This window comes from Girardinichthys multiradiatus, chromosome 7, assembly GCF_021462225.1.
Source record: "Girardinichthys multiradiatus isolate DD_20200921_A chromosome 7, DD_fGirMul_XY1, whole genome shotgun sequence".
Lineage (NCBI taxonomy): Eukaryota > Metazoa > Chordata > Actinopteri > Cyprinodontiformes > Goodeidae > Girardinichthys > Girardinichthys multiradiatus.
This window is the reverse complement of record NC_061800.1, coordinates 23,447,535-23,471,217: the sequence shown is the minus strand read 5'-3', so window position 1 is coordinate 23,471,217 and position 23,683 is coordinate 23,447,535. Positions and strand designations below refer to the sequence as shown.

Below are 23,683 nucleotides of genomic sequence, written 5' to 3'. Positions count from 1 at the left end.
TCTGACCACGTTTGCAGCTTGATCGAGCTCCGTCAGAACGTCGGCCGCCTCCTTGTCTCCCATCTGCCTGAGCTGGACCTGGCGCAGGTGAATTTTGAATGCAACGTCATCGATGAGATCCTAGAGCAAGTTCTCAGTGGCATAGACTCAAAATGACTGGGTTGAAATGCTGCGTATATACGACCTAGAAAATCACCTTCGCAGAGTTTGACCCTCGATTTGTAGCAATCCAGGTCCATGTTTCATAAAGCCGATCGGTTGGATCCTAATCTTTTGGACTTGTGAAGAACTTGTTCAGGGAGTCTAATGAATGTCTGAGATTTAACTTGTATTTAATTTAATTTGTACACATTTACAGGCTTTATTGTAAACGCCAGTCCTTTTTTTTTTTTTTTTTTGAGGGCTTCTAGGCTTCAGGCCTGTTCGAACTAATCAGCTGATTGCTCCTAAAGAATCAATGCAGTGTTTGTTCTGATAGGTTCTTCCTAAATAATGAGATGCTAGCCTCGTTCTTGTGCCTCGCACAGATAAATTAAGCCCATCCTTGTCGTTGATGGAGCCTTTTAATAATAGTCTAGGTTTTCTCTTTTATGATCTAATAAATTCACTTTGTTATTCCTGCTTCCAAGTCTCTAACTTGTCTAGAATCTGAGCATCTTTTGTTGTTAGCTGTTCCTCTGTAAATCCTTCCAGATTCTCCTGCTTAAACCTACACAATGTGAATCCTAACTTGTCTGAAGCTCGGGGTGAAGGTTCCAGGGGGATTTGTGAGCTTTTACTGTATTTCATCATCTTTTAAATTAAACGATATTGAGGTATTTACACTTTGATTTGAAGTGAACTAAACCACTTCTTGTTCGTCTCATGTTTAGTTTTTCCTTCCCACCTACATGTCCCACTAATAAGTCGCGGTTTTGTTTTAAAACTGTATATATTGTGTTAAATCTATTTTTATACTCTCATTTTATGTTCTGTGTGAATCATTTTTACTCTTTAATGCTTCTGTTAGGAGAATAAGTCTTACAGTAAATGTCTGAATGTTGCAGCCTGAGCAGAAACGGCAGCTCTATGGTTGGTTGTGCTCGAACTGCAACTGGGAGCAATGATGGACTGAATCTTGTTTATTTGTAAGTAAATGGGTTTTCATAACATTCCTTGTAGTAGCGTATTTTATTCTGGTGAGCATAGGTGCATCTATCATTAAAATGATTCATTTCAAGAGTTTTGGTCAAAAAGTAAAACTTGTCTACAGATTCATTAGGAATTCAATTTTTCTGGTTGCAAGAGCATTGGTGAAAGAAGCAAATATATTCAAGGAAAGTAGATGAAGTGTTGGATTACACACGTTCATCTCAATACATAAAAGTAATTTCAGGTGTTCAGTTCAAAAAGTGAAACATGTCATTGCATTTCGAGGGCTTTATTTCAGCAGATCATTTCAGTCATTGACACCCAAGGGTTTCAGCCACAAAGGGTATTTACAAAAGGTACTTGCTAAATGAGCTGGCAGTTTTACAGAGTGCTGCTATAGCTATGGAAAGTTAAGTGGAAGGACAACGTGTGGTAGAAAAATGTGCACAAGCAGCAAAAATATATTCCAAACAGGGATAAAAGCCAGTGACATCAGGAACACCTTACCCGGGGCCTCAGATTTCCCTTTGGAAATAAAGATCCAGGAGGAAAAGTGGAGAGGCACAGAATCCACGTTTCTAGAGATCTGATTGAAGTCCAAGGTCAGTGTAGCTGTCTAGCAGGAAATTGTTGAGCTAGAGCAGCCTTATGCCTCAATGTCTGTTTTTATGGGAAATGTCCAAATCACCTTTTGCTGAGTTCTGCACACAGTCTTCATGTTTTTCTTTTTTCAATTAAGAAACTTGATGAGTAACAATTTAATTAGTCAATTTAAATAGTTTGCATAAATGCTAGTGAAATTGTAAATTGCCAGAATACAAACATCTGGGAGTTTCACTAGACCCACAACTTGGATTCTGAAGAAGATAAAAGAAACAATTGAAACTAATCTGTTTTAAATTAATCAAAATTTAAATATTCACACTGAGCAGCATCATTATATCCGCATGCTATAATCTCTCTCATCTCATACTCTCTGAAAGTATGAATGCAAGAAGCCCCTTCAGCAATAAAACACATGGGTTCATTAAGATATCTGGCTCTTGAAGTTATGAGACCAATCTAATCTGTTTAATCCATTGATTTATGTTTTACAGTTTTTTGTGTTGTGGTAATTGTGGTAATATTATCATTAATATATTTAAATAGTCAAAATGATGACTGACTGACTATTTAAATAAATCAGCACCAGGGCTATTCTATATTTTCTTTAAAGGACATGACAGCAACAGAGTTACTAGAAGCTCTGTTCATAATAGCAGAACAATAGCCTGCTATGCCCAATGAAAGAAAACTAAAAACAGATTTCAAAGTCTTTACCTTTAAAATTAAGAATGAGCTAATAATTAAGCAAGATAGCTCTCATTTATTTTAATATTTCAGCCTCTTTTATAATAGGGTTAGACATTTCTGGTTAGTGTACATGCTCAAATTAATTAAAATAAAATTCACCTGTTATCACTTAATCTGCTTGTGTACACCAATTGAATTAAGTAGTGCAATCATATCACTAAGCTACACAATAATTGAATTGAATTCAAAATATTTTGATATTTTCATGCTTTTATGGTAAACAATAGAGCAAACAGTAAAAGTACTAATCCCAGCATAGGTTTTTTTTTACCATGATAAATTATAATTCTTAATGTCTTTTTTCCTGACAGTGAAATGGTAATTGTCCATCTCTATTTTGAATTTAGAAGACATTTTTTGATTTTCCCTTATCATCCTCCTAAACATACTGTATATAATTGTAAGATAAATATGGGTCTTCACCCAGCCTTCTTTCAGACAGTTACTCTTGTTTAAACTGTTTAGTTATTTCTCTGACTAAATATGAACAAGATCAGGCGTGGAGCAATTCTCTTGCTGCCATTTAATGATTTGCAAAGAACAACACATATCCGTCTTCCCTTTTCTTGTTATTCCTATTTTAAGAGAGTGGCTAAGAGAAAATTGCCTCTGTATAAAGTCAAAGTCAAGCAAGATGTCATAGATTAGTAATATGTTCCTAGGCATGCTCATCAACTTAAAATTAAGAATACATTTTAAGTCAAGTTTATTTATATAGTGCTTTTCAGCAACAAGGCACTCAAAGCGCTGTACATGAGGAAAAACATTCCAATGATACAGAAAATCAAACACAGAAAAACAAATCAAACCACTCTAATAATCGTTGGGAGTTTACTGGTAAGAGCTGGTTCTAATCCAATATTTCTAATAGAGGCAATTAGCTCATTAAGTCCTCTGTGGTAAGGAATTAATCCGGTGCTAGAAGGAAAATGATAATATTCATCCTTGAGCTCACTGGTATGATGCAGTTGTGGACCCATCATTCAAATAAGCTGGGTCACTGGTATAAAACAGTTTTAGTCCAAAATTTTAAATACTAATAATGTTTGGCTCTCACCGGTATGATATAGTTGCAATACAATCCTTTTAAGAAATCTAAAATTCTCCGGTCATTGGTATAAAAACAGCTTTAGTAAAAATTTTCAAATACTAATATTTGGCTTTTGCTGGTAATCCTTCTGAGAAATCTGAAAATCTATGAAAAGTAATGAAATCACACATTTAGGTAGATGAGAAAAGAGACCACATTAGGAAAGAAGAGGGAAAAAAAATCATATTTCATACTTTATTACAAAAAAAAACTCAGCACAAAGAAGCAACATATATGTGAGACAACATCATGCAGGGGATCCGGTGAAGGTGGTGTGAAGGGTGCGTATGTTTATCTTGAGCATGTGTGTGTGTGCATGTGAGTGTGTGCAAAGTAAGTCCATGAAGCACTGTCCTTGATGATGTTCATCAACTGGTCACAAAGTTCTGAGCAGGTCCACAGATGTCCGCAGGGAAGGGAGGGAGCAGAGAGTCATGTTTACATAACTTCCAGGAGAAGTTGAAGATAGCCAGCCATCAAGGCCGTGCAGAGGAGCCAGATTCAGAAAAACAACAATTATTTGGGTTAGGCTGACTCTTAATTTTCCATCAGCCTTGAGAGTCTCGCTGGTGCTTCTCAAAGGCGAATCCAAACAGCCAAATTCCAGGTCCTTTCCGCCAGATCCGAGCGAACAACTTTCTTCAAGATTTATCCCATTTCACCCCTGAGTCCAGGAACCGCAACCTGCCTGCGGTCCTGTGCAAGGGTCACATCCAGTCTGCGATTCAGCTCACGTAACATCTCAGTCTGAGTGTTGATCGCTCTGCAGATCCCATCATACATGCCAGGCAACCTTACAATGGCCAGAACAGCTGCCGACGTTTTTCAAATTTCTCGATATGCCAGGTAACCGCCAACTCCAAAAAGCAGAAATCCTGTTATCAAACATCGAATTGTGTACACACCTTTGACATCCTCGACTGGCAATATCAACAGACGCACAATCCTCCACTTCTGCCAGGAGTCAATCGTGTATACCCGGAGAAAAATTTCCCATCTGGACAAGAGGGTTCCCCTTCACCCTGTCTTCTCGTGGAGAAAATTTGATCAATTGCATTGTCATTTTTTAGAATGATGTTTAATATTTAAAAATAAGTGAAAATATATTATGTTTAAAATTAACACAAGTTGGCTCCAATTTGTGGTGTTTCTCAAGTGGTACAATAAACAATAAAGAGTAGAAATACGCAATATAATCGTATTTGCTGAACATTAACAGACATAAGACAAACAATGCACACAATCTAACACTAATAATGTGAATGAATCCCACAGAGCGGGTGGGGAATAAGAAATGGGTACGCACCATTTCTCCTCCGGAGAGGCAATAGGTACGCCGGGTGGTAATATCAGACAGTGCAGTCAAATCATAGGCTACTCTGGATGCTTCAGAGCCAAAGGCTAAATTACCCACTCTGATAATGTGACTGATATAAACACGATAGGGTTGTTTGGCTACCAAGATAAAAAAATATATATATTGTAAGGGAGTCTGATGATTTCTGGAAGTTGAAATACATTTTTTTTTTTTTTTTGTTATTGCTTTATTAAGCTGGTCCTAAGATTAGCTTTAATTGGAGATCAGGGACTCACTGCCGTCGGGAAAAAAGAATTGCTCTCGATTTCATGCAAAAAAAAACTCCACCTTCGTCTTCTTCTCTATTCACCCGGATCACCTCCCGGCTCACTGTTGAGGAATCTACCCCCAATCAAACTCTGCGAACCAACTCCGCCCCTTCTACTCTTTCGTCCAATCAAAATACTCTCCTTGCCCGGAAGTTTTGAGCGCAACGAACGCGGGAAATAGTCAAGACATCTGCTGCTGAACGACAGGGAAGGTAAAATAAAAAGAGTCAACTTCCCTCAAAGTTAGTACGTTACTTAGAAAGAAAACGTAGGTATATGTATGTAACAATATTCGTGAGAGCTTCCGGTGACATTTTGATAAACACATTCATGTAACTGTTGTCTGGTTTTTGTGTGAAAACAAACGAGCACCCGCTCCGGTTGTTGCTAACATTAAGAGCTAACAGTAGCATTCAGTTGAAGTAGGTGGTAACATAAAACGTTTCAAAAGATCTGGTGTGATTTATAACACAGGGACCACCTTCGCTGTTTACGGGAACACTTTTTAATTATCTACACTTAATTAAAAGACATATAAACTGCCGTGAATACATGTTAGCTCCCCATACGTTAAATGTTTTTCTCTCTAAAGGGGGGAAAATGAAGGTGGTGACGTGTGAGATTGCCTGGCACAACAAGGAGCCGGTGTACAGTCTGGACTTCCAGCACAGCAGCGCGGAGGGACGTTTCCATCGACTGGCCACAGCTGGAGTGGACACCACAGTCAGAGTGAGTGGAGAGGAAACATCTGCATACTAGTCTGTGTTAAAGGCTGACGAGCTAAATCTTCAAATGAGTAGTATATTTAAATAAATAGTTTTATGTAAAAGAGCAGTACAATATATTTTAAAGGATGCCCAGATCATGTATGTTAATTAATAATCAATCAATTAATTAATTAATGAACATCAACTAGAACACACGACCTCTGCTTTTAAATAATCACAAAATACCTTTTTTCTATAGTTTGTTAGAACTTTCCAAGATATTTTCAGTGAGTGTTCGTTCGTGATTATTAAATATCAAATAATTGACTTATAATTGTTTTTTTTACAGCCAAAAGATTGTTTTTCTTACTTTAAATCATAGTTTCACCATAGATTGTTAACCTAAACATTATGAAGTTGAGATACAAACATATTTCCTTTGTTTTTGATTTACACAGGTCTTCGCTTGAGCTAGAAAAGGCAACCATGGAAGAATTAGAAATGTATCATATCACATTCTTGGTGTTAATGTGCTTGCAAACATTAGCACACTGAGTTTCAAAGGTTGTACTCATCTTTGTAAAAACAAATCAAACATTGGTTTGTCTGACCGAATGTCCTGGTTCTGCTATATGGGTAAAAGGAACGAAAGAAATATATCAAAATGAGGAATATTGTGGCTATGCTTCCTTTTACAAAACTCTGGTTGGTTTTATGCAGCGTTGCTGACTAAGTACAAATCCAGAGATTGGAGCCAAACTGGGAGCCACTCACAGCTCATGGTTTCTCCCCAGTCCAGAGGGGTTCCGGAAAAGTATGGAACTGGATTTCACTATTTTCCAGGTCCAGCATAAGAATGGAAAACAAAAACAGGATCAGTAAAAATAATCTAGATTTCAGTTGTATAAATATTGTCCTTCCTTGTTTCCTTCTTCCCTTATCGCCTTCTTTCTTTCCATCTTTCAAAAGCCAAAGCAATGATGTATCCATCGCCTCATAGTATCCACCACACTGCACCCATGATCTCAGTCCTAATCATGTGACCATGTTGCCTCAGCTTTCAAAGGGAGAAGCTGTGAATGTTGGTGACAAACCTGCTGTTAGATCACGGTGTTTGTGGCTGAGCCAGTTAGCAGAATGTTTTCAGCGCCCATTTTTTCCCAATTTTTTGTGCAGCTGTGGCGGGTGGAACAAGGTCCAGATGGGAAGGCCGTGGTGGAGTTCTTGTCTAACCTGGCCAGGCATACCAAGGCTGTCAATGTAGTTCGCTTTAGCCCTAATGGAGAGCTGCTCGCTTCAGGGGGCGATGGTAAGTCCCATAAATTAAACTGCTCTTGATTTGTTCCTCTGTAAATACACTAGTTGAGACATGTCTGTGTTTTTTTACATACAGATGCTGCAATTCTTTTATGGAAGCTCAACGACTCTAAGGAGCCTGAGCAGACTGCTGTGTTTCAGGATGAAGAAGATACTCAGCTCAACAAAGAGAGCTGGTCTGTGGTCAAAACACTCAGGTATACCTGAACAGAAAGGGGGCCTGTCTGCTATTTAAAGAGGCAAATCGTTTTGCGTTGTCTTTTAAAAAAGTATTTGTGTTGGGATCTGCTACGTCATCATTTTATCTGGGATTAAACACTCATTGCAGTGGCTTGGATAGGATAGTTTCACATTTCCATCTTCTAGCTGTGCAGGCTGCGGCCTAGTTAGATAGAGATGTGCTAAAGAGAGGCTGACAGCCCAACCCACACGATACCGAACAGATATCTGTTGCAGGAGCCACATCATAGCGTCAAAGATTTGACTAATGCCAGGAAAGCTTCCCAGATTTGTCATTCTGATACTGGGTAGAACATTCTGCATTCTCCTTCATAGGAAAACTCTGGAACGTGCTGATGCAATACTATTTTTTTTTTTGCAGCACTAGAGGCCTTTATTATTACATTTTTCCGACACTCGACAGACAGGATATAGAGGGAGAGGGAGGGGAAAGAAATTCAGCAAAGGTCTCTGGGTCCGGGAGTCAAACGTGGACCGCTTCGAGGACTGTAGCCTCTATATATGGTTAACCCCTACAGCGCCACGCCTGATGTAATACTATTTTTCATCCAAACCTAATATAAATAATATCTTGCAAATGGGACTTTTTTAATATAAACTTGATTCTACATATTATTTCATGTGATTGCACCTTATTTTCAATCTCTGATTTAAAGGAGTCTTTTCTTTGAATGGCTACAACTGACAATTTAAAGGGGACATATGCAAAATCCACTTTTTTAGCATTTAAATGCATTTTTTGTGTACTTGGAGTCTCTAGGAGTGCAAAAAAGTAAAATTTAGTCTCCAGGTGTTCCGTAGATATCTTTTTATTCTGTATCATCTGTTACGTTTATTCCAACTGTTAGGTCGCAGTATTTGCTGCTGAGCAACTAAATAAGGTCATGGACTTCTGGCTGACCAATTTCGTGTATCTGCTATTTTTATTTCTCTCTGCGATTTTGTAGTCCAGGCTAGGGTATGCTGAAGCTGTAAGAGGATAAGTTCGGTACAGTTGTTTGCTGTATTAACCCACACAATTCATTACACCGTCCCCCAGCATCAGAACCTTTTTGAAGTACCTGGTTATATTTTATTTATCATGGAAATGTTCCCACATCAGTGAGGAAATTCCTATTTCCCCAACTTCAAGGAAGAGTGCCTTCTGCAACCTCCGCCAGTAGCAAGAAGGATTTACTGACAGACTTCATCTGATTAAGCGGTCAGTTCTTTCTGTCTATGGAAACGATGAACACAGCAAAGCTGTGAGCTGCAAATGTTGCTAAAATGACAACAAACTTTATTTTAGACATGAGTTTATTGTGTGTTGATATGACGTCCTGGCCATTGTTCTGATAGCTGTGTGCTGCTTTTAGCTCCTTGAGGACAGAACCGTCCTGCGTGTTTTGAATAGTATTATTACAGTAACAGTTGTCCATTGTTTTTGGTGTTTTTGTCTTGTTTCTGGGGTGCTAGATAGTTGTTATTAAACTACAAAGATGGCCGTACGGGTTAAAGTGGAGCGCTCTTTGACCTGGTGTGAAGCTCCTCAATAGCATTTAAAGAGACGGCGGCAAAACGAGTTGCTCTCAGGCGCACCTCAGACCAAAGCATCGCAGTTCCACTTTATATGGACCACAACTGAATGATTTAAGTGTGGAAAGGAAGGATTTGAAAGCATCATATGTCTCTCTAAAGCTAATCTCAGGATCTTAAGTTTGATTTTAGACTGCTGTGGTCAATCAGTTTTCTCCAAATTATCTGTGGACACTCAAATATTTTCTATCTTCTGCCTTTTCCACAGAGGACATATAGAGGACGTGTATGACATCTGCTGGACGCGGAATGGAAACCTTATGGTTTCTGGATCTGTTGACAACACTGCTATTATGTGGGACATCAACAAAGGTTTGCAGGCTCAGCTGTGTGGTGCATGCATTTAAATGAACAACTGGAGTGATTGACATTAATAATTTATCCTGATTTTCTTTTCAGGACAGAAGTTGTGTATCTTGAATGACCACAAGAGCTACGTGCAGGGTGTGACCTGGGACCCTCAGGGGCAGTATGTTGCCACGCTCAGCTGTGACAGGTACACTGGAAGTCATACTTCATGCACCTGTGCAGTCATAAAATAGTAATAACCAGTTTGATTTCGATAGAATGATGGATTGTTTCTTATTTTCTTTTTGTGTATCAGAGTGATGCGTGTGTACAGCACTCACACAAAGAAGAAGGCCTTCTGTGTCAGCAAAATGAGCTCTGGACCTCTTGCTGATGGAGAGGTGTGCAAAAATATAGCTTCTGATTCACATCTTCCTCCTTCCGTGTCAGGTCACAAAACTTACATTTTTCACTCTATTATGAGATTTTGGCCCCAGTCTTATATTTTCTTCTAAATAATCCAACTTTTCTGACTATAAATATCAACGGGGCTCCAACACCGCCTTGAAAAGTCTGGAAACCGCTTTTAGTTTTTTCTAGGTATGGAAAAAATGAAAACAAAATTTGGAAAACTGTTTGTTTCCTGACTATTCCTTATTCTGTTTGCTAAAAGATCAAATCAGATTATTTTCTTTATTATTAAAAGAATGAAACGCTTTTTGCATTGATTCATATTTGGTTTAATTTCTTTATCTTTGAATTTCTACATCTAAATTGAATTTTTATGACCACAACCAAGTTTGGTTTAGTTTTTTTCTTTTTTTAGATGCGTTTCCTTCCCCAAATTAATTTAGGGAGAAAAATACTCCACAGATTAGGATTTAAGATAAAATGTTTTTGATAAAAATAATATTCGGATAAAATTAAGATTTTTGTCCACTGTGCAGAACCTTTCTAAACCCTTTAGGTTTCTTGGTAACTCAAACATTTTTCTCTGTAATTTGCTTTTTCTGCTTTCTATGCTTTAGAATGTGTTTAAAAAAATTAAAGCAAAACTAAGGCGCCATTTTTAAATTTGCTAAGTTAGAGATTCCACATTTAAAACATTAAATTAAGTTACCTGATATTTAAAACATTTTGCAGCATTTTTGGCCTCTGGATTTGTGCAGCATTAAAACTGCGCCTTGTTTTCTCCTCAAACACTGAACCTCCTCTATTTTTGACCTTTTTAAATAAAGAACCTGTTGTTAAGTACAGGTTAATTCAGTCCAGATTTAACTCATTTAAGTGTAGGTTGTGAAAGAGAGCTGATTTAATTTCCCAGACTGCAGTATAAGAAGCCAGCTGTGGAACACATAATGAAACCAAACTTCATAAAATTGATTTACAATAACATAACTAGACATTGTTTTTGTAAATTGTGTAAATAATTCAGTAGCGGTTGATTGAGTTTGTAATGGGGTGGAAATATATAAGTTTATACTTCTGTTTACTGCTTTTTAACAATGAAAGACATAACGTGTGAAAATGTGACTTGTTATTACTGTGAATATGCTATGATCAATTTTTAAACATAAGGCTAAACCTGCTGAAATGTTTGGGAATCTTTGAGACTTCAGTCTGGAACAGTTTGGAGTTTTGAAATGGAAAATGTGTGTTTAAATTAAGCGGACTTACATCTCCACTGTGTGTAACTTTGCAGGCGAAGCAGTACAGAATGTTTCACGACGACAGCATGAGGTCCTTCTTTCGCCGTCTTTCGTTTACGCCAGATGGGTCGTTTCTTCTTGCTCCAGGTACAACTACTGCAGACGCCCTGCTGAGATTATTTACAGGAGGGGGTGAATAGTTGAGCTCCTGCTGGTTTTGTAGATTTGCTCTCTGTGTTTTGCTGTAGCTTCATTTTAATATAGAAAGACTGAATAACAAACACGTCTCTGGAAACTAAAGTGTCATATTAAACTTCAAAATGTCACTCGGCATTTTGATAAAGAAACCTTTACTAGCAAGCATAGCACTGTTTTACGTTTAAATGCAGGTTGTCTGGCAGGTTTTTTTTTCTACTCCTTACAGAAACTTTGTACTCTGATTCGTCTAAGCCACAGCGTTTCTTTCCAGAAAAATCAAAACATGTATCAAGAATTTTTTTTTTTTACAAATAAAGATTTTGAAAAATGTAAATGTGTTTTTATCAGAACCATGAGAATACTTTGTAAAACGGAAAAGGTTTTGCTGCAGTTGGAGCTGGCAGCTTTCCGCACCTGGAGGCTGATATTTTTGCCCATGATTGCATGCAAATGTGCTCAAGCCAAGTCAGATTAATGGATAATGTCTGAACATGCCACAGACTGTAAATGGGATTTAGGTCTGGACTATAACTGGGTCATTCTAACACATAGATGTTCTGTGATCTGAACCAGTCCATTGTGACTTTGGTTGTACTGTATGTCTAGGACCTTTGTCCCACTGGAAAGTGAACCTCCAACCAGTCTCAGGTCTTGTGGAGCATCTAACATGTTTTATTCCAGGATTGTCCTGTATTCAGTTCCATCCACCTTCTCAGCTCTGACCAGTCTTCCCATCTCTGCCGAAGAAGAGCATCCCACAGCATGACGCAGCCACTTGGCGAAAAACTGTAATTTATTTTCTCATCTGACCTGAACATCTTGCACAGATTTACTGCTATGGATCTGTGCAGCTCCTCCAGAATTACCGTAGATCTCTTGACTGCTTCTCTGGTTAATGCTCTCCTTGCCGGGCCTGTAAGTTTAGGCTTGGTGTATTTGTAGTTGTACCGTTCTCCTTCCATTTTCAGATGATGGACTGTGAGATCTTCAAAGCTTGGGATATTATTTAGTGTTTTCCCTGTCGTTATATTGGAAGGCTGCTCTTTGTATCAATCGTGGCAGAGTTCTAAGGGAAACACTGACCTATCTCCTGTGGTTCCTGCATATGGATCTCTTGTAGCAGATCGACCGAGTTTACGGAGACGGCCCCTGGTCAAATATTGCCGCCGTCCTGCTGTATCTAACCCCAGTTGTCTTTTCTGTTTTCACTTGTAATCACAGCTGGATGTGTCGAGGTGGGAGAAACCGTCATAAATACTACTTACATCTTCTCCAGGAAAAGCCTAAAACGGTAAAGCTTGTTTTAATTGGTGTTCCTTCCATACTATGAAAGATCTTATAAGTGATGGGTGCATTTCTACTTGTCTGTTAGGCCTATTGCCCACTTGCCCAGTCCAGCTAAAGCCACCCTGGCTGTGCGCTGCTGCCCAGTCTACTTTGAGCTCAAGACCAAAAAGGGCGAAGGCAAGGACCAGGAATCATTCATTATGGACCATTTTCAATGTAATTTGTCTGCGGCTCCAATGTTCATTCTTCTTCTGCATGTTTGTCCCGTTTCTTCCTTACAGATGGTTCTCCCCAGGCTCTTCCCAATCTCTTCCAGCTGCCGTACCGTATGGTGTTTGCTGTGGCGTCCGAGGACTCCATCTTCCTGTACGACACGCAGCAGAGCCTCCCGTTTGGCCTGGTGTCCAACATCCACTACCACACGCTCAGTGACCTCACGTGGTACCGTAAACCTTAAACCTTGGCTGGGATGAATTTACATGTGTGGTTTGTCTGCTGGTGTGTGAGCAGAGGGTTTTCTGCTGACAGCAGAAGTTGGAACATGACTTTTGTTCTCCTTGGAGACGCCTCATGTTTGTCATTCATACTTAGAAGATGGATGTGAAAGAGGTTCTGCTTTTAATTATCTCACTGCGGGAACTTTTATGTGACTGTTTCCATCCCAAACCAGTTTGAGATGTTTCCAGCTCAGATGATCTTTGCTGGTTGTTTGTGGAGAAATCACCCTTAGTACGATTCCTTCGGACCTACTTGCACACACAAAAAAGCAGTAAGGGTGTACTTAGTTTTTTACACACTTATGCATTCAATTCCAGCTTTCTCCCTCCACATGTTGATGTGCCCCTGGGCAAGGCACTTAACCCGAAGATGCCTACCAATCTGTCAATCTTTGTGTGTTTAAAGCACTTTGAATGGTCGGTGTGACTAAAAAAGGGCTTTATACATTCAGTCCATTTCCCAGAAATTGACTAAAATGCTGAAATAATATTTTCATGCCTGACTTGCAAAGATATAAAAACCTACAAGTCAGAACAAAGCTTTTATTTGTAATTATACTGTTAGAAGTCATTTTACTGAATGCATCAGATATGATTTATGTAAATGTAACATTTTAATGGATCAGCATGTGACCGTAAGTTAGCTTGTTTAATCTTTTTATAAGCCTGCTTTTAAATACGGAATACAAACTAGAAAAAACATTAAATCTCTACATTTGGAAATGTAAAGCTGTTGATATTAGAGGGACTCCTTTAATTAAAATTAAATTTTGTGGTCTTCATGTTTTACATTTCACCGACTAGTCTGTATGATTTCCTGTTTAGGTCCAGTGACGGTTCCTTCCTGGCCGTGTCATCAACAGACGGTTACTGCTCCTTCCTGTCCTTCTCTTCCGGGGAGCTGGGGACGCCGCTGAAGGAGCCGCCCACCTTGGAGGTTTTTGTCCCAAACAGTGGCGCTGAGAAAAGGGGAAAGAAGTCATCGGTAGGCAAAAACTCCTCTCCTGTTTCCCAGTCATCAGGCTCGGTTCTGAATCCCACATCCCAAAGCAGCTGCGGTAAAAAAGACTCCCCCTGTCCCACCCCACCGGACGAAAAGAAGAACACCCCGAAAACCAAATCTGCACCCCAGCCTCGGAGGATCACCCTCAACACCCTGGAGGGCTGGGGGAAGCCCGCTTCCCCTAAAGCCTCCACTCCTTCAACAGGTCAAACTCCGACATCTGGAAGTACGAGCACACCCTCAACTCCCCAGCCCTGCGTTACTCCACTCACCCCCACCAGCTCCTCCAAAAACCAGCCCCGCGTTGCACCTCTCTCTCCCTCTACGTCAAAGGTTCTCAATACTGCTGGGTCCGCAACTCCTAAAGGTCCCACCCCAAGGTAAATATTAGAGGAGAAAATAAGACATACTTTCTACTTCAAGTCAGAGTAAATATGAGTGTACGGTAGTAAGGTAACCCACACTGTACAAATAGTTTTTTAGATTAAATAATATATTTAGTCAATATATTTTAATTGCTTATATTTCTTTATTATCTTGAGTACATTAGATGTAAATAATTTGATTACAGATACATATCTACATAAATCGTCAACCCAAATTGTTTAACTGAATGAGTCCGGTAATATATCAGAACCTGAACCTTCAGACTGCTTAACATGACTCCTGAACAAGCGGTGGCTCTTCCTTTAAAGCATGGTTGGAAGCAGTAGATTTCACAGTGCTGTACCGTTTCAGTCTCCTGTGGAGGTTGAAGGGAAGCTGCTCCTCTTGCTAAAAGAACCAGGGCCACACGTTTTTTGTGTGTGTTTAAAGTCCTTGTATTTACCAGTCTGCACTATTAAAAATGTTTCCAGGGCCTTTGGGAGAAAAACAGACCCACAGCATCACAGATCTTCCACCATGCTGAACAGTGGGCATGAGGGATTTTCTTCTACATATTCACCTTAGTTGTTCTTCCAAACCTCATCTGATCAAAGGATACTCTTCAAGTTCAACTTTCTGTCACGTTTAGCAAACTCCACACATTTATGTTTGTGTCTGTAGGACAGAAAATACTTTTTCTGACGCGCCTCCCAAACAACTGGTTGGTATGTAGCATCTGATGGTTGTTTTGGAAACCCGATGGCCCCAAGAGGCCATTCTTTGATGCCATTGTCCAACTTTGAGCTTTTGGGATTCCCCCTTAACCGTGTTGCTCAATGTATGTGCGAACAAGAGAAACATCCGTGCCTCCATCACTCTCTGACCTTTAGCATTTTGGGCGATGTCATTAGTGTCCAGTGTGAGCATCTGCTGCCTTGAGACGCTTTCCAACTGGTTAAATATTACATAAACATGTCAAATACAAGTATGGAAAATGTTTGGTCTGATCAGGACTGAAACCCTAACTCTTTACTGAGCCCTGAAGGCCAAAGACATTTATCTCATGTTTCAGCTTTTTATTTGCTTAACTTTGTCCTTTGTAATGTTTCATTTTTTGTGATTATGCCTCACGTTGGTATACTTCAATGTGTTGCTTTGTCTTTGTTGTTGTTTGTTCTCTTCTTTTTCCTGTTATGCACTTTGCATGCTATGCCATCTACCCTGTATATAAATGCTGAAAAAGCAGATAAACTTGCCAGGGAAACATGAACTGATGGATTACTAATCAAACATTCCTACTAGTCACTCTGATCAACTTGGGATATTTGGCTTTCAGGTGATATTCAGGTGAAAAAGTTCACGCTACAGTGATATTACTGTAGTCAAATTCCTTGTTTGTCTGTAGAAACTTAGCAATAAAGCTGATTCTGGTCTTATTTCTTGAAAGTAGATCATTTAAATAGAAGCATGCAGGGATGATTTCCTCATCTTAAACTATTTATTCAAACCAAAGCCAACAACGTGGGGGTATACCACAACAAAAATGTCAATGTCTCAACGTGTCAGGTGCCCTTGAGCATCAATTACAGATTGACGACGACATCTCATGATGTCCACTAGTTGATTTATTGTCTGCTGAGGCATGGCATCCCACTCTTCTTGAAGAGCGACCCTTAGTTCATTGAGTTTCTGGGTTACAGAGTTACGAGCCTCTAGTCGGCAACTCAGCTGATCCCATAGGTTAGCTATGGGATTCAGGTCTGGAGGAAGTGCAGGCCTCTCCATTTGAGGTTACCCAGTCTCCCACAGGCGTTCCCTTATGATGCAATAGTCGTCCATGAAAACGAAATTAGGCCTGTGTTGTTCATCAGGGGCACAATGACTGGATTAATGTTATTCAGGTAGTATGGGCTTGTCACTATACCATTCACAAAGTGTAGGACAGTTCTGTAGTGATTAGACACACCTGCCCACCCTGTAACCACCACCACCAACAAAGGCTTGTCTGGTGACAAGTGGTTGAAGCATAGCGCTCTCCTTGACGTCGTTGGTGGCCAACATTTCTGCTCCGTGTGAATCAACTTTCATCAGAGGACAGTTCTAAGGCCCACTGGTCCGTCATCCAGCATAAACCTGTGCCTGGTGGTGAGGTCAGGTACCATGGCAGGTCGTCTAGCTCGAAAACCACGCTGATGTAAACGCTTTCAAAGGGTTTGACGTGACACTTGGGTGCGTCTCACCTAAATTTGCCTGGAGTTGAGTGGCATTCATAATCCGGTTCTGCAGAGCACTGTTCACAATGAAGGGGTCAGCGGTCTGGGATGCGGCCAAAGGACGCCCACTTCTGTGCCTTTCTATGACTCTTCTAGTCGCTTTGTATCTCTGTTGCGACCTGCTGATGACACTTAGCTCAGTGGCCTCATCCATCTGAGAACATCCTGCTTTTAAGCATCGCAATGGCGAGGTACCGTTGGAACTGCTGTTAGGGGCCGTCTGGGTATCATGATGACAAATGAGGACTGCTTAAATACCAATTCTGATTGAACCAGGATATTTATTGGTCGATTCATGGATCAAACACCTGATGTGAGTTTTGCTGTGAAGTTCCTTGTTGGAGAGCAGTAAGCTGTGCAAAAAGTACTGCAACATTGAACAGTTGGACATGTGTATTCAAAGCTTAGAGAAGGTCACATTAGGTTCACCTGTAAAAATGTTATAGTGCATCTTTGGTTCCTGAAGTTTCACCTGAAAGCTGAATATCTCCAACTCTTTGAGTTTTGTGTTTATTATGAACTATATTCATCTGTTGGCACCAATGTGATGTTACAGTCAATTAAAGGAGACAAAAATAGCACCACCCAGTCGGTGCTTTAACGTTGACTTTAACATTTGTTGATTACAGTATTTGGCCGAGTTATTTGAATGTTTTAAGTAAGAAGTTAATGTTTCTATCGCATCCCCACAAAGTATCTAAACTACTGAACGGCCTGTGGATAAACACAGGAAGATGGAGACTGGGTATAGAAAGCTTGATTGAAATTGCTCTGAGAACAATTGATTTTCAAATGGAAGTCATTTAAAGGAGCAAAGTTTGGCTGTTTCCCTGGAGGGACACTGCTGTGTAATCTCAGAGGCAGCAGAAATTTGGTCACAGTAGGTGATAAAATGTGAGCGCTCAATGATTCATGGAGGAGACGAGTGATCAGTCATTTTTATCTAATGTAGTTCATTTTTTTTGCCGCAGTTTTATTGAAGATTTTATTAGAATAAAGAGTGCTTAAGGTGCAGCTGACTTCCGATGATGATTTATAAAAATACTTGGACTACTTAAATATGTTTGACCGGAGTCACACGGCCGGGAAATACTGCCTGCTTCTGCCTGATGATTTGAAGAAGCTGAGCTCATAATCTGTCTATATATACTTGAAAGTTTTAGATGATCTTCAGGAGGAAGCTGAGAGGAGAACATTGCAGCATTTCAATGTTTCTTTCACTTCACACGTGCTCCATCTTGGCAGTGCAAACAAAGCCCCCGTAACGGATGGGGGATTTGTTGGACCCCCCACTGACAGTAAACTAATCACTGTGGCAGACTGCTCATAGACAATAGTTGCACATGCTTTTCTCTAACTAATAATGTTTAACTTCTTTACCAAAATACTACACATATGACGGAAACCATGTTTGTTTACAGCACAGTAGCAAGTTTCGTGTTTGTATTGTTGATTCTTCACTGTATTTTTGGTCTCCCTGTTTGTTTATAGGCGAGTGTCTTTGACTCCTGTTGGCTCTCGGCCTCCAGCTGTCAGTTCACTGTTCAGCAGTGCTTCGGCCACCAAGAAGGCCAATCACGGTTGGTTTCTCCACCTTTTAAAAGTTGTTGTCCTCCTTCCTTAACAGCTTGAGACAAAATGTTTTTAAAAAATGTCTTCTGGTGCTTCTGCCAAATTTTAGAATCTGCAAACCCTCATTTATTACCTTTGACCTTTAAGCAAAGCAAGATAAGAGCTTCAGATGAGCTTTTTATTTCTATATCATGTTCTGATCAGTGTCATTGAGTCGGAACATTTCCATTAACCCAAATCAACTTGCTGGAGTTGTAATACTTGCATAGTGATGGAATAATTGACATTATATCAATTAATTATCTTTAGTTTCTTAAAGCAACGTCACAGACCTTTCTGTAAAAGTAAACTAGTTGCATGTAGAACAACACATCAAGGTCAGTCTTTCAGTTTGATTTGCAATTTTGTTGTAAATTGTTTTTAAATAAGACAGTCTACCCTGTTTAAAAAAAACAGCTTGTATGCACACATACCTCTGGTGACAGCACATTAGGCAACTCTTTTTCTTGTTTTACAATTATTTGGCATATTTTTAACCAAGCTCGTCCTGCAAAGGTGTATGTGTATTTTCTGTATGGCTGCAGCAAAATGTTTGAGTCCAGTTGCTGTGCAACCATACAGTCTGGATGACTGTACTACTTAGATGTCTCCCTTTGTAGAAATCCTTACTTAATCGTCCATCTGGGTTTTTATTGTTAATTTCCATTTATCGAAAGAAAACAGCCACTAGATTGTGTCTTCAATGTTGCTTGATCTATAAATTTATAGATGTTGAGGAGTCCCATAAGTTTCACAAGATTCTTACGTCTCCTCCATCGACCGCACAGAAACAGGCTATAAGGTTTAACCTCTGGTCACTAATCCATCTCTTTATGTTCTTCAGAGCGACCATCTCCTCCCTCCGATCCAGTGTGCCAATCTCCAGAATTTAAACGGCTCAAGACCAGTAACACCCCAGTAAAAACCAGTATCGGTAAGGATTAGCGTCTACTGCCTGGAGGCTGGTGACAGTTGAAGGGAATGTCAGGAAAGAAAGAACTATGAAGCCCCACAGGGCTGGAACAGTATAACATCTTTGTGTCTGTGCAGCATGGATTTGTTTTTTTCCCTCTTGTGTTCGGTATCTTAAACAGATGTTTCATTTAATTTTTGTAATAAAGCTTTTATGACAAAGAAATGGTATACCAAGATGAAGATGAGAAGAGCACTTGATGAATTGATGATGAATTGAAAATGTTCAAACCAATAAAAGACTTCACTTCCAGTAATTTGGTTCAAGGAGTCTTGATTATACGCAGTACTTATGTAAAATGCGAGTATTCCTCTTGCTGATTAAACAGGTTTGTGGTTCCTTATCAATAAATCCTGGTGAAACCCACTTTGAAAGAACCCTTGTGCGTTTCCAATGGTGCTAAGGTGTTTACAGTAGGATGCCATATATGAGATAAAACATTGCAGCAACAAAAGATTCAAAGTCTAAATTGATAATCTGGATGACGATTAAAAACTGAAATCTTTGTTGCAGCATTTTCTAATTTTGAGGTACTAAATGGTAGATCTCAACTCAAAGTTTTAAAAATGGATAAGCAATGACTGAGGTAGAGCTTAGCAGAAAAGCAGGTCTGACAGACACTGGGAGCTTTTGCAGAATTGGTTCATATAAAAAGAAGTAAAATTGCTGATTCTTTTTTAAGGGAAGAGCTGGTAGGTCTGGTTTTAGCAAAAAAAAAAAAAAAGGTCACTAATATTTCGTTAGACCACCTTTAGCTTTGATTATGGCACACTTTCGCTGTGGCATTGTTTTGATAAGCTTCTGCAATGTCACAAGATTTATTTCCACCCAATGTTGCATTAATTTTTCACCAAGATCTTGTATTAATGATGGTAGAGTCTGAGCGCTGTGCAAAGCCTTCTCCAGCACATCCCAAAGATTCTCAATGGGGTTAAGGTCTGGACTCTGTGGTGGTCAATCCATGTGTGAGAATGATGTCTCATGCTCCCTGAACCACTCTTTCACAATTCAAGCCCGATGAATCCTGGCATTGCCATCTTGGAATATGCCCGTGCCATCAGAGAAGAAAACATCCATTGATGGAATAACCTGGTCATTCAGTATATTCAAGTAGTCAGCTGACCTCATTCTTTGAACATGTACTGTTGTTGAACCCAGTCCTGACCAACTGTAGCAACTCCAGATCATAGCACTGCCCCCACAGGCTGGTACAGTAGGCACTAGGCATGATGGGTGCATCAGTTCACCTGCCTCTCTTGTTACCCTGATGCGACCATCACTCTGGAACGGTAAATCTGGACTCATCAGACCATATGACCTTCTTCCATTGCTCCAGAGTCCAATCTTTATGCTGAATAGCAAATTGAAACCTTTTTTCCGGTTAGCCTCACTGATTAGTGGTTTTCTTAAGGCTACACAGCTGTTCAGTCCCAATCCCTTGAGTTCCCTTCGCATTGTGCGTGTGGAAATGCTCTTACTTTCACTATTAAACATAGCCCGGAGTTTTACTGTTGTTTATCTTCGATTTGATTTCACCAAACGTTTAAGTGATCGCTGATCACGATCATTCAGGATTTTTTTCCAGCCACATTTCTTCCTCAAAGACGATGGATCCCCACTATCCTTCCAGTTTTTAATAATGTGTTGGTCGGTTCTTAACCCAATTTTGGTAGTTTCTGCAATCTCCTTAGATGTTTTCTCTGCTTGATGCATGCCAATGATTTGACCCTTCTGAAACAGACTGACATCTTTTCCACGACCACGGGATGTGTCTATCAACATGGTTGTTTAAGAAATGAGAAGCAACTCATTGCACCAGTTGGGGTTAAATAACTTGTTGCCAGCTGAAACATAATAACCCATGCAGTAATTATCTAATGGGAGGCTCGTACCTATTTGCTTAGTTAAATCCAGGTGGCAACTTTTTTTTTGGCCAGGCAGTGTATGATGAAACTGGGGGAATGGTTCTCAAACTGTTTTACAAGCTCCAGTGGAGGTCATTGGAGCGCTGCCTTCAGTAGAACGGTGTAGTATTTGCACATTTGAATTTCCTGTTAATTAAAACCAATTAAGTTTAATATTCGGCTAATACGCACCACACTAAAAAATGTTTTCCAAGGCAGTGATCTTGCTTCACTAGGAGCTCTCCAACAGAGAGGTGCAGTGGAAAAAAATTCGAGGACTCCCACCAGGAACTGAAATGGATCGCAGTGAGCCAGGAACAAGTGCTGATAGCTAGTTTTGCAATGTTCAGTTTACCTCTGAAGCTGGAAATTGGAAATGGAAATAACTTAAACCCACATTAAGTACATGTTTCATATGTACTTATGTTTTTCTCATGGTCTGTCATTTAATCCAACTAAACTTCTTTTGTTGCTGAATCACTCAGTTAAAATGTTTCCAACAGAGAGTTTTTTTTTTATTCATAAATATTTTTTTTAGTCATGTCTATTTAGTGTAAAATGGATATGTTCCCCTGTTTTACACCATGGAGGTGTTATAAGGTATATATATATATATATATATATACATATATATATATAAGTAGATTATAGCTCTAAATTTTGAATGGTAGAGAATGAGAAGTGTCTCCACAAGATTACAGGTGAGTTTTGAACATTTAATAAAGATATTATATTGCATAAATGGTAATTAGAATTGGTCTAAGCAGGGAACCCTGAGGCACACCTTGGAATACAACAGAACATCTCCTATCTTAAGATGCTGTATTGTCGGTGGTTAAGCTAAAGACTGTTTTTGTTAAAACCTTAAAATGGCAACCTCAGTGGGTGGGGGGGGGGGCATTTGAAAAGGTGTTTCTAGATCTTAAAACAACACAATCTGTTTAGTATCTAAGGCTGAGACTTGGGTCATTTAAACAAAGATATCAGCAGCAGTAAAGTCTAAAGCCAGACTAACTAAGCTGCAATGACGCTAAAATGAAGCAACAACAGTTTTTTATGTTATACAGGTCCTTCTCAAAATATTAGCATATTGTGATAAAGTTCATTACTTTCCATAATGTCATGATGAAAATTTAACATTCATATATTTTAGATTCATTGCACACTAACTGAAATATTTCAGGTCTTTTATTGTCTTAATACGGATGATTTTGGCATACAGCTCATGAAAACCCAAAATTCCTATCTCACAAAATTAGCATATCATTAAAAGGGTCTCTAAACGAGCTATGAACCTAATCATCTGAATCAACGAGTTAACTCTAAACACCTGCAAAAGATTCCTGAGGCCTTTAAAACTCCCAGCCTGGTTCATCACTCAAAACCCCAATCATGGGTAAGACTGCCGACCTGACTGCTGTCCAGAAGGCCACTATTGACACCCTCAAGCAAGAGGCTAAGACACAGAAAGAAATTTCTGAACAAATAGGCTGTTCCCAGAGTGCTGTATCAAGGCACCTCAGTGGGAAGTCTGTGGGAAGGAAAAAGTGTGGCAGAAAACGCTGCACAACGAGAAGAGGTGACCGGACCCGGAGGAAGATTGTGGAGAAGGGCCGATTCCAGACCTTGGGGGACCTGTGGAAGCAGTGGACTGAGTCTGGAGTAGAAACATCCAGAGCCACCGTGCACAGGCGTGTGCAGGAAATGGGCTACAGGTGCCGCATTCCCCAGGTCAAGCCACTTTTGAACCAGAAACAGCGGCAGAAGCGCCTGACCTGGGCTACAGAGAAGCAGCACTGGACTGTTGCTCAGTGGTCCAAAGTACTTTTTTCGGATGAAAGCAAATTCTGCATGTCATTCAGAAATCAAGGAGCTCACAGTGCCAAAACCACTGGTAAATGGTTTACTGACCATGGTATCACTGTGCTCAATTGGCCTGCCAACTCTCCTGACCTGAACCCCATAGAGAATCTGTGGGATATTGTGAAGAGAACGTTGAGAGACTCAAGACCCAACATTCTGGATGAGCTAAAGGCCGCTATCGAAGCATCCTGGGCCTCCATAAGACCTCAGCAGTGCCACAGGCTGATTGCCTCCATGCCACGCCGCATTGAAGCAGTCATTTCTCCAAAGGATTCCCGACCAAGTATTGAGTGCATAACTGTACATGATTATTTGAAGGTTGACGTTTTTTGTATTAAAAACACTTTTCTTTTATTGGTCGGATGAAATATGCTAATTTTGTGAGATAGGAATTTTGGGTTTTCATGAGCTGTATGCCAAAATCATCCGTATTAAGATAATAAAAGACCTGAAATATTTCAGTTAGTGTGCAATGAATCTAAAATATATGAATGTTAAATTTTCATCATGACATTATGGAAAATAATGAACTTTATCACAATATGCTAATATTTTGAGAAGGACCTGTACAGATATTATTTCAAAATGAAACCTTTAAATATCTAGTTACCTGAACTTGTTAGACAATTCCCTCTACCTTTGCATTTGAGAGGCTGGCTTCTGCAAACAGTGGAATCACTGGACACAGAATCCTGAAGAGGTTTTAACAGCCCAGCCTAACATATCGGCAAA

The 23,683-nt window shown here is 39.7% G+C and overlaps 2 protein-coding genes across 2 annotated transcripts in view; both read left to right on the top strand.

The window, feature by feature from the left end:
- morc3a (MORC family CW-type zinc finger 3a) overlaps positions 1-1,151 on the top strand; it is a 30,072-nt gene extending 28,921 nt beyond the window's left edge. Inside the window, exon 19 of the mRNA XM_047371475.1 lies at positions 18-1,151. Within this exon, the coding sequence (XP_047227431.1) occupies positions 18-156 (139 nt within the window). The 3' untranslated portion in view covers positions 157-1,151. The remainder of the gene's footprint in view (positions 1-17) is intronic.
- A 4,131-nt stretch (positions 1,152-5,282) lies between these two features.
- On the top strand, positions 5,283-19,440 carry chaf1b (chromatin assembly factor 1, subunit B). Its single transcript, XM_047369666.1, has 14 exons — positions 5,283-5,412; positions 5,793-5,929; positions 7,084-7,216; positions 7,301-7,421; positions 9,248-9,351; positions 9,439-9,535; positions 9,644-9,728; positions 11,030-11,123; positions 12,396-12,465; positions 12,547-12,638; positions 12,743-12,902; positions 13,784-14,341; positions 18,092-18,180; positions 19,056-19,440. Exons 2-14 carry the CDS (start codon positions 5,801-5,803, stop codon positions 19,154-19,156), a joined length of 1,833 nt encoding a protein of 610 aa, XP_047225622.1. The 5' UTR covers positions 5,283-5,412; positions 5,793-5,800; the 3' UTR covers positions 19,157-19,440.
- Positions 19,441-23,683: the final 4,243 nt, after the last annotated feature.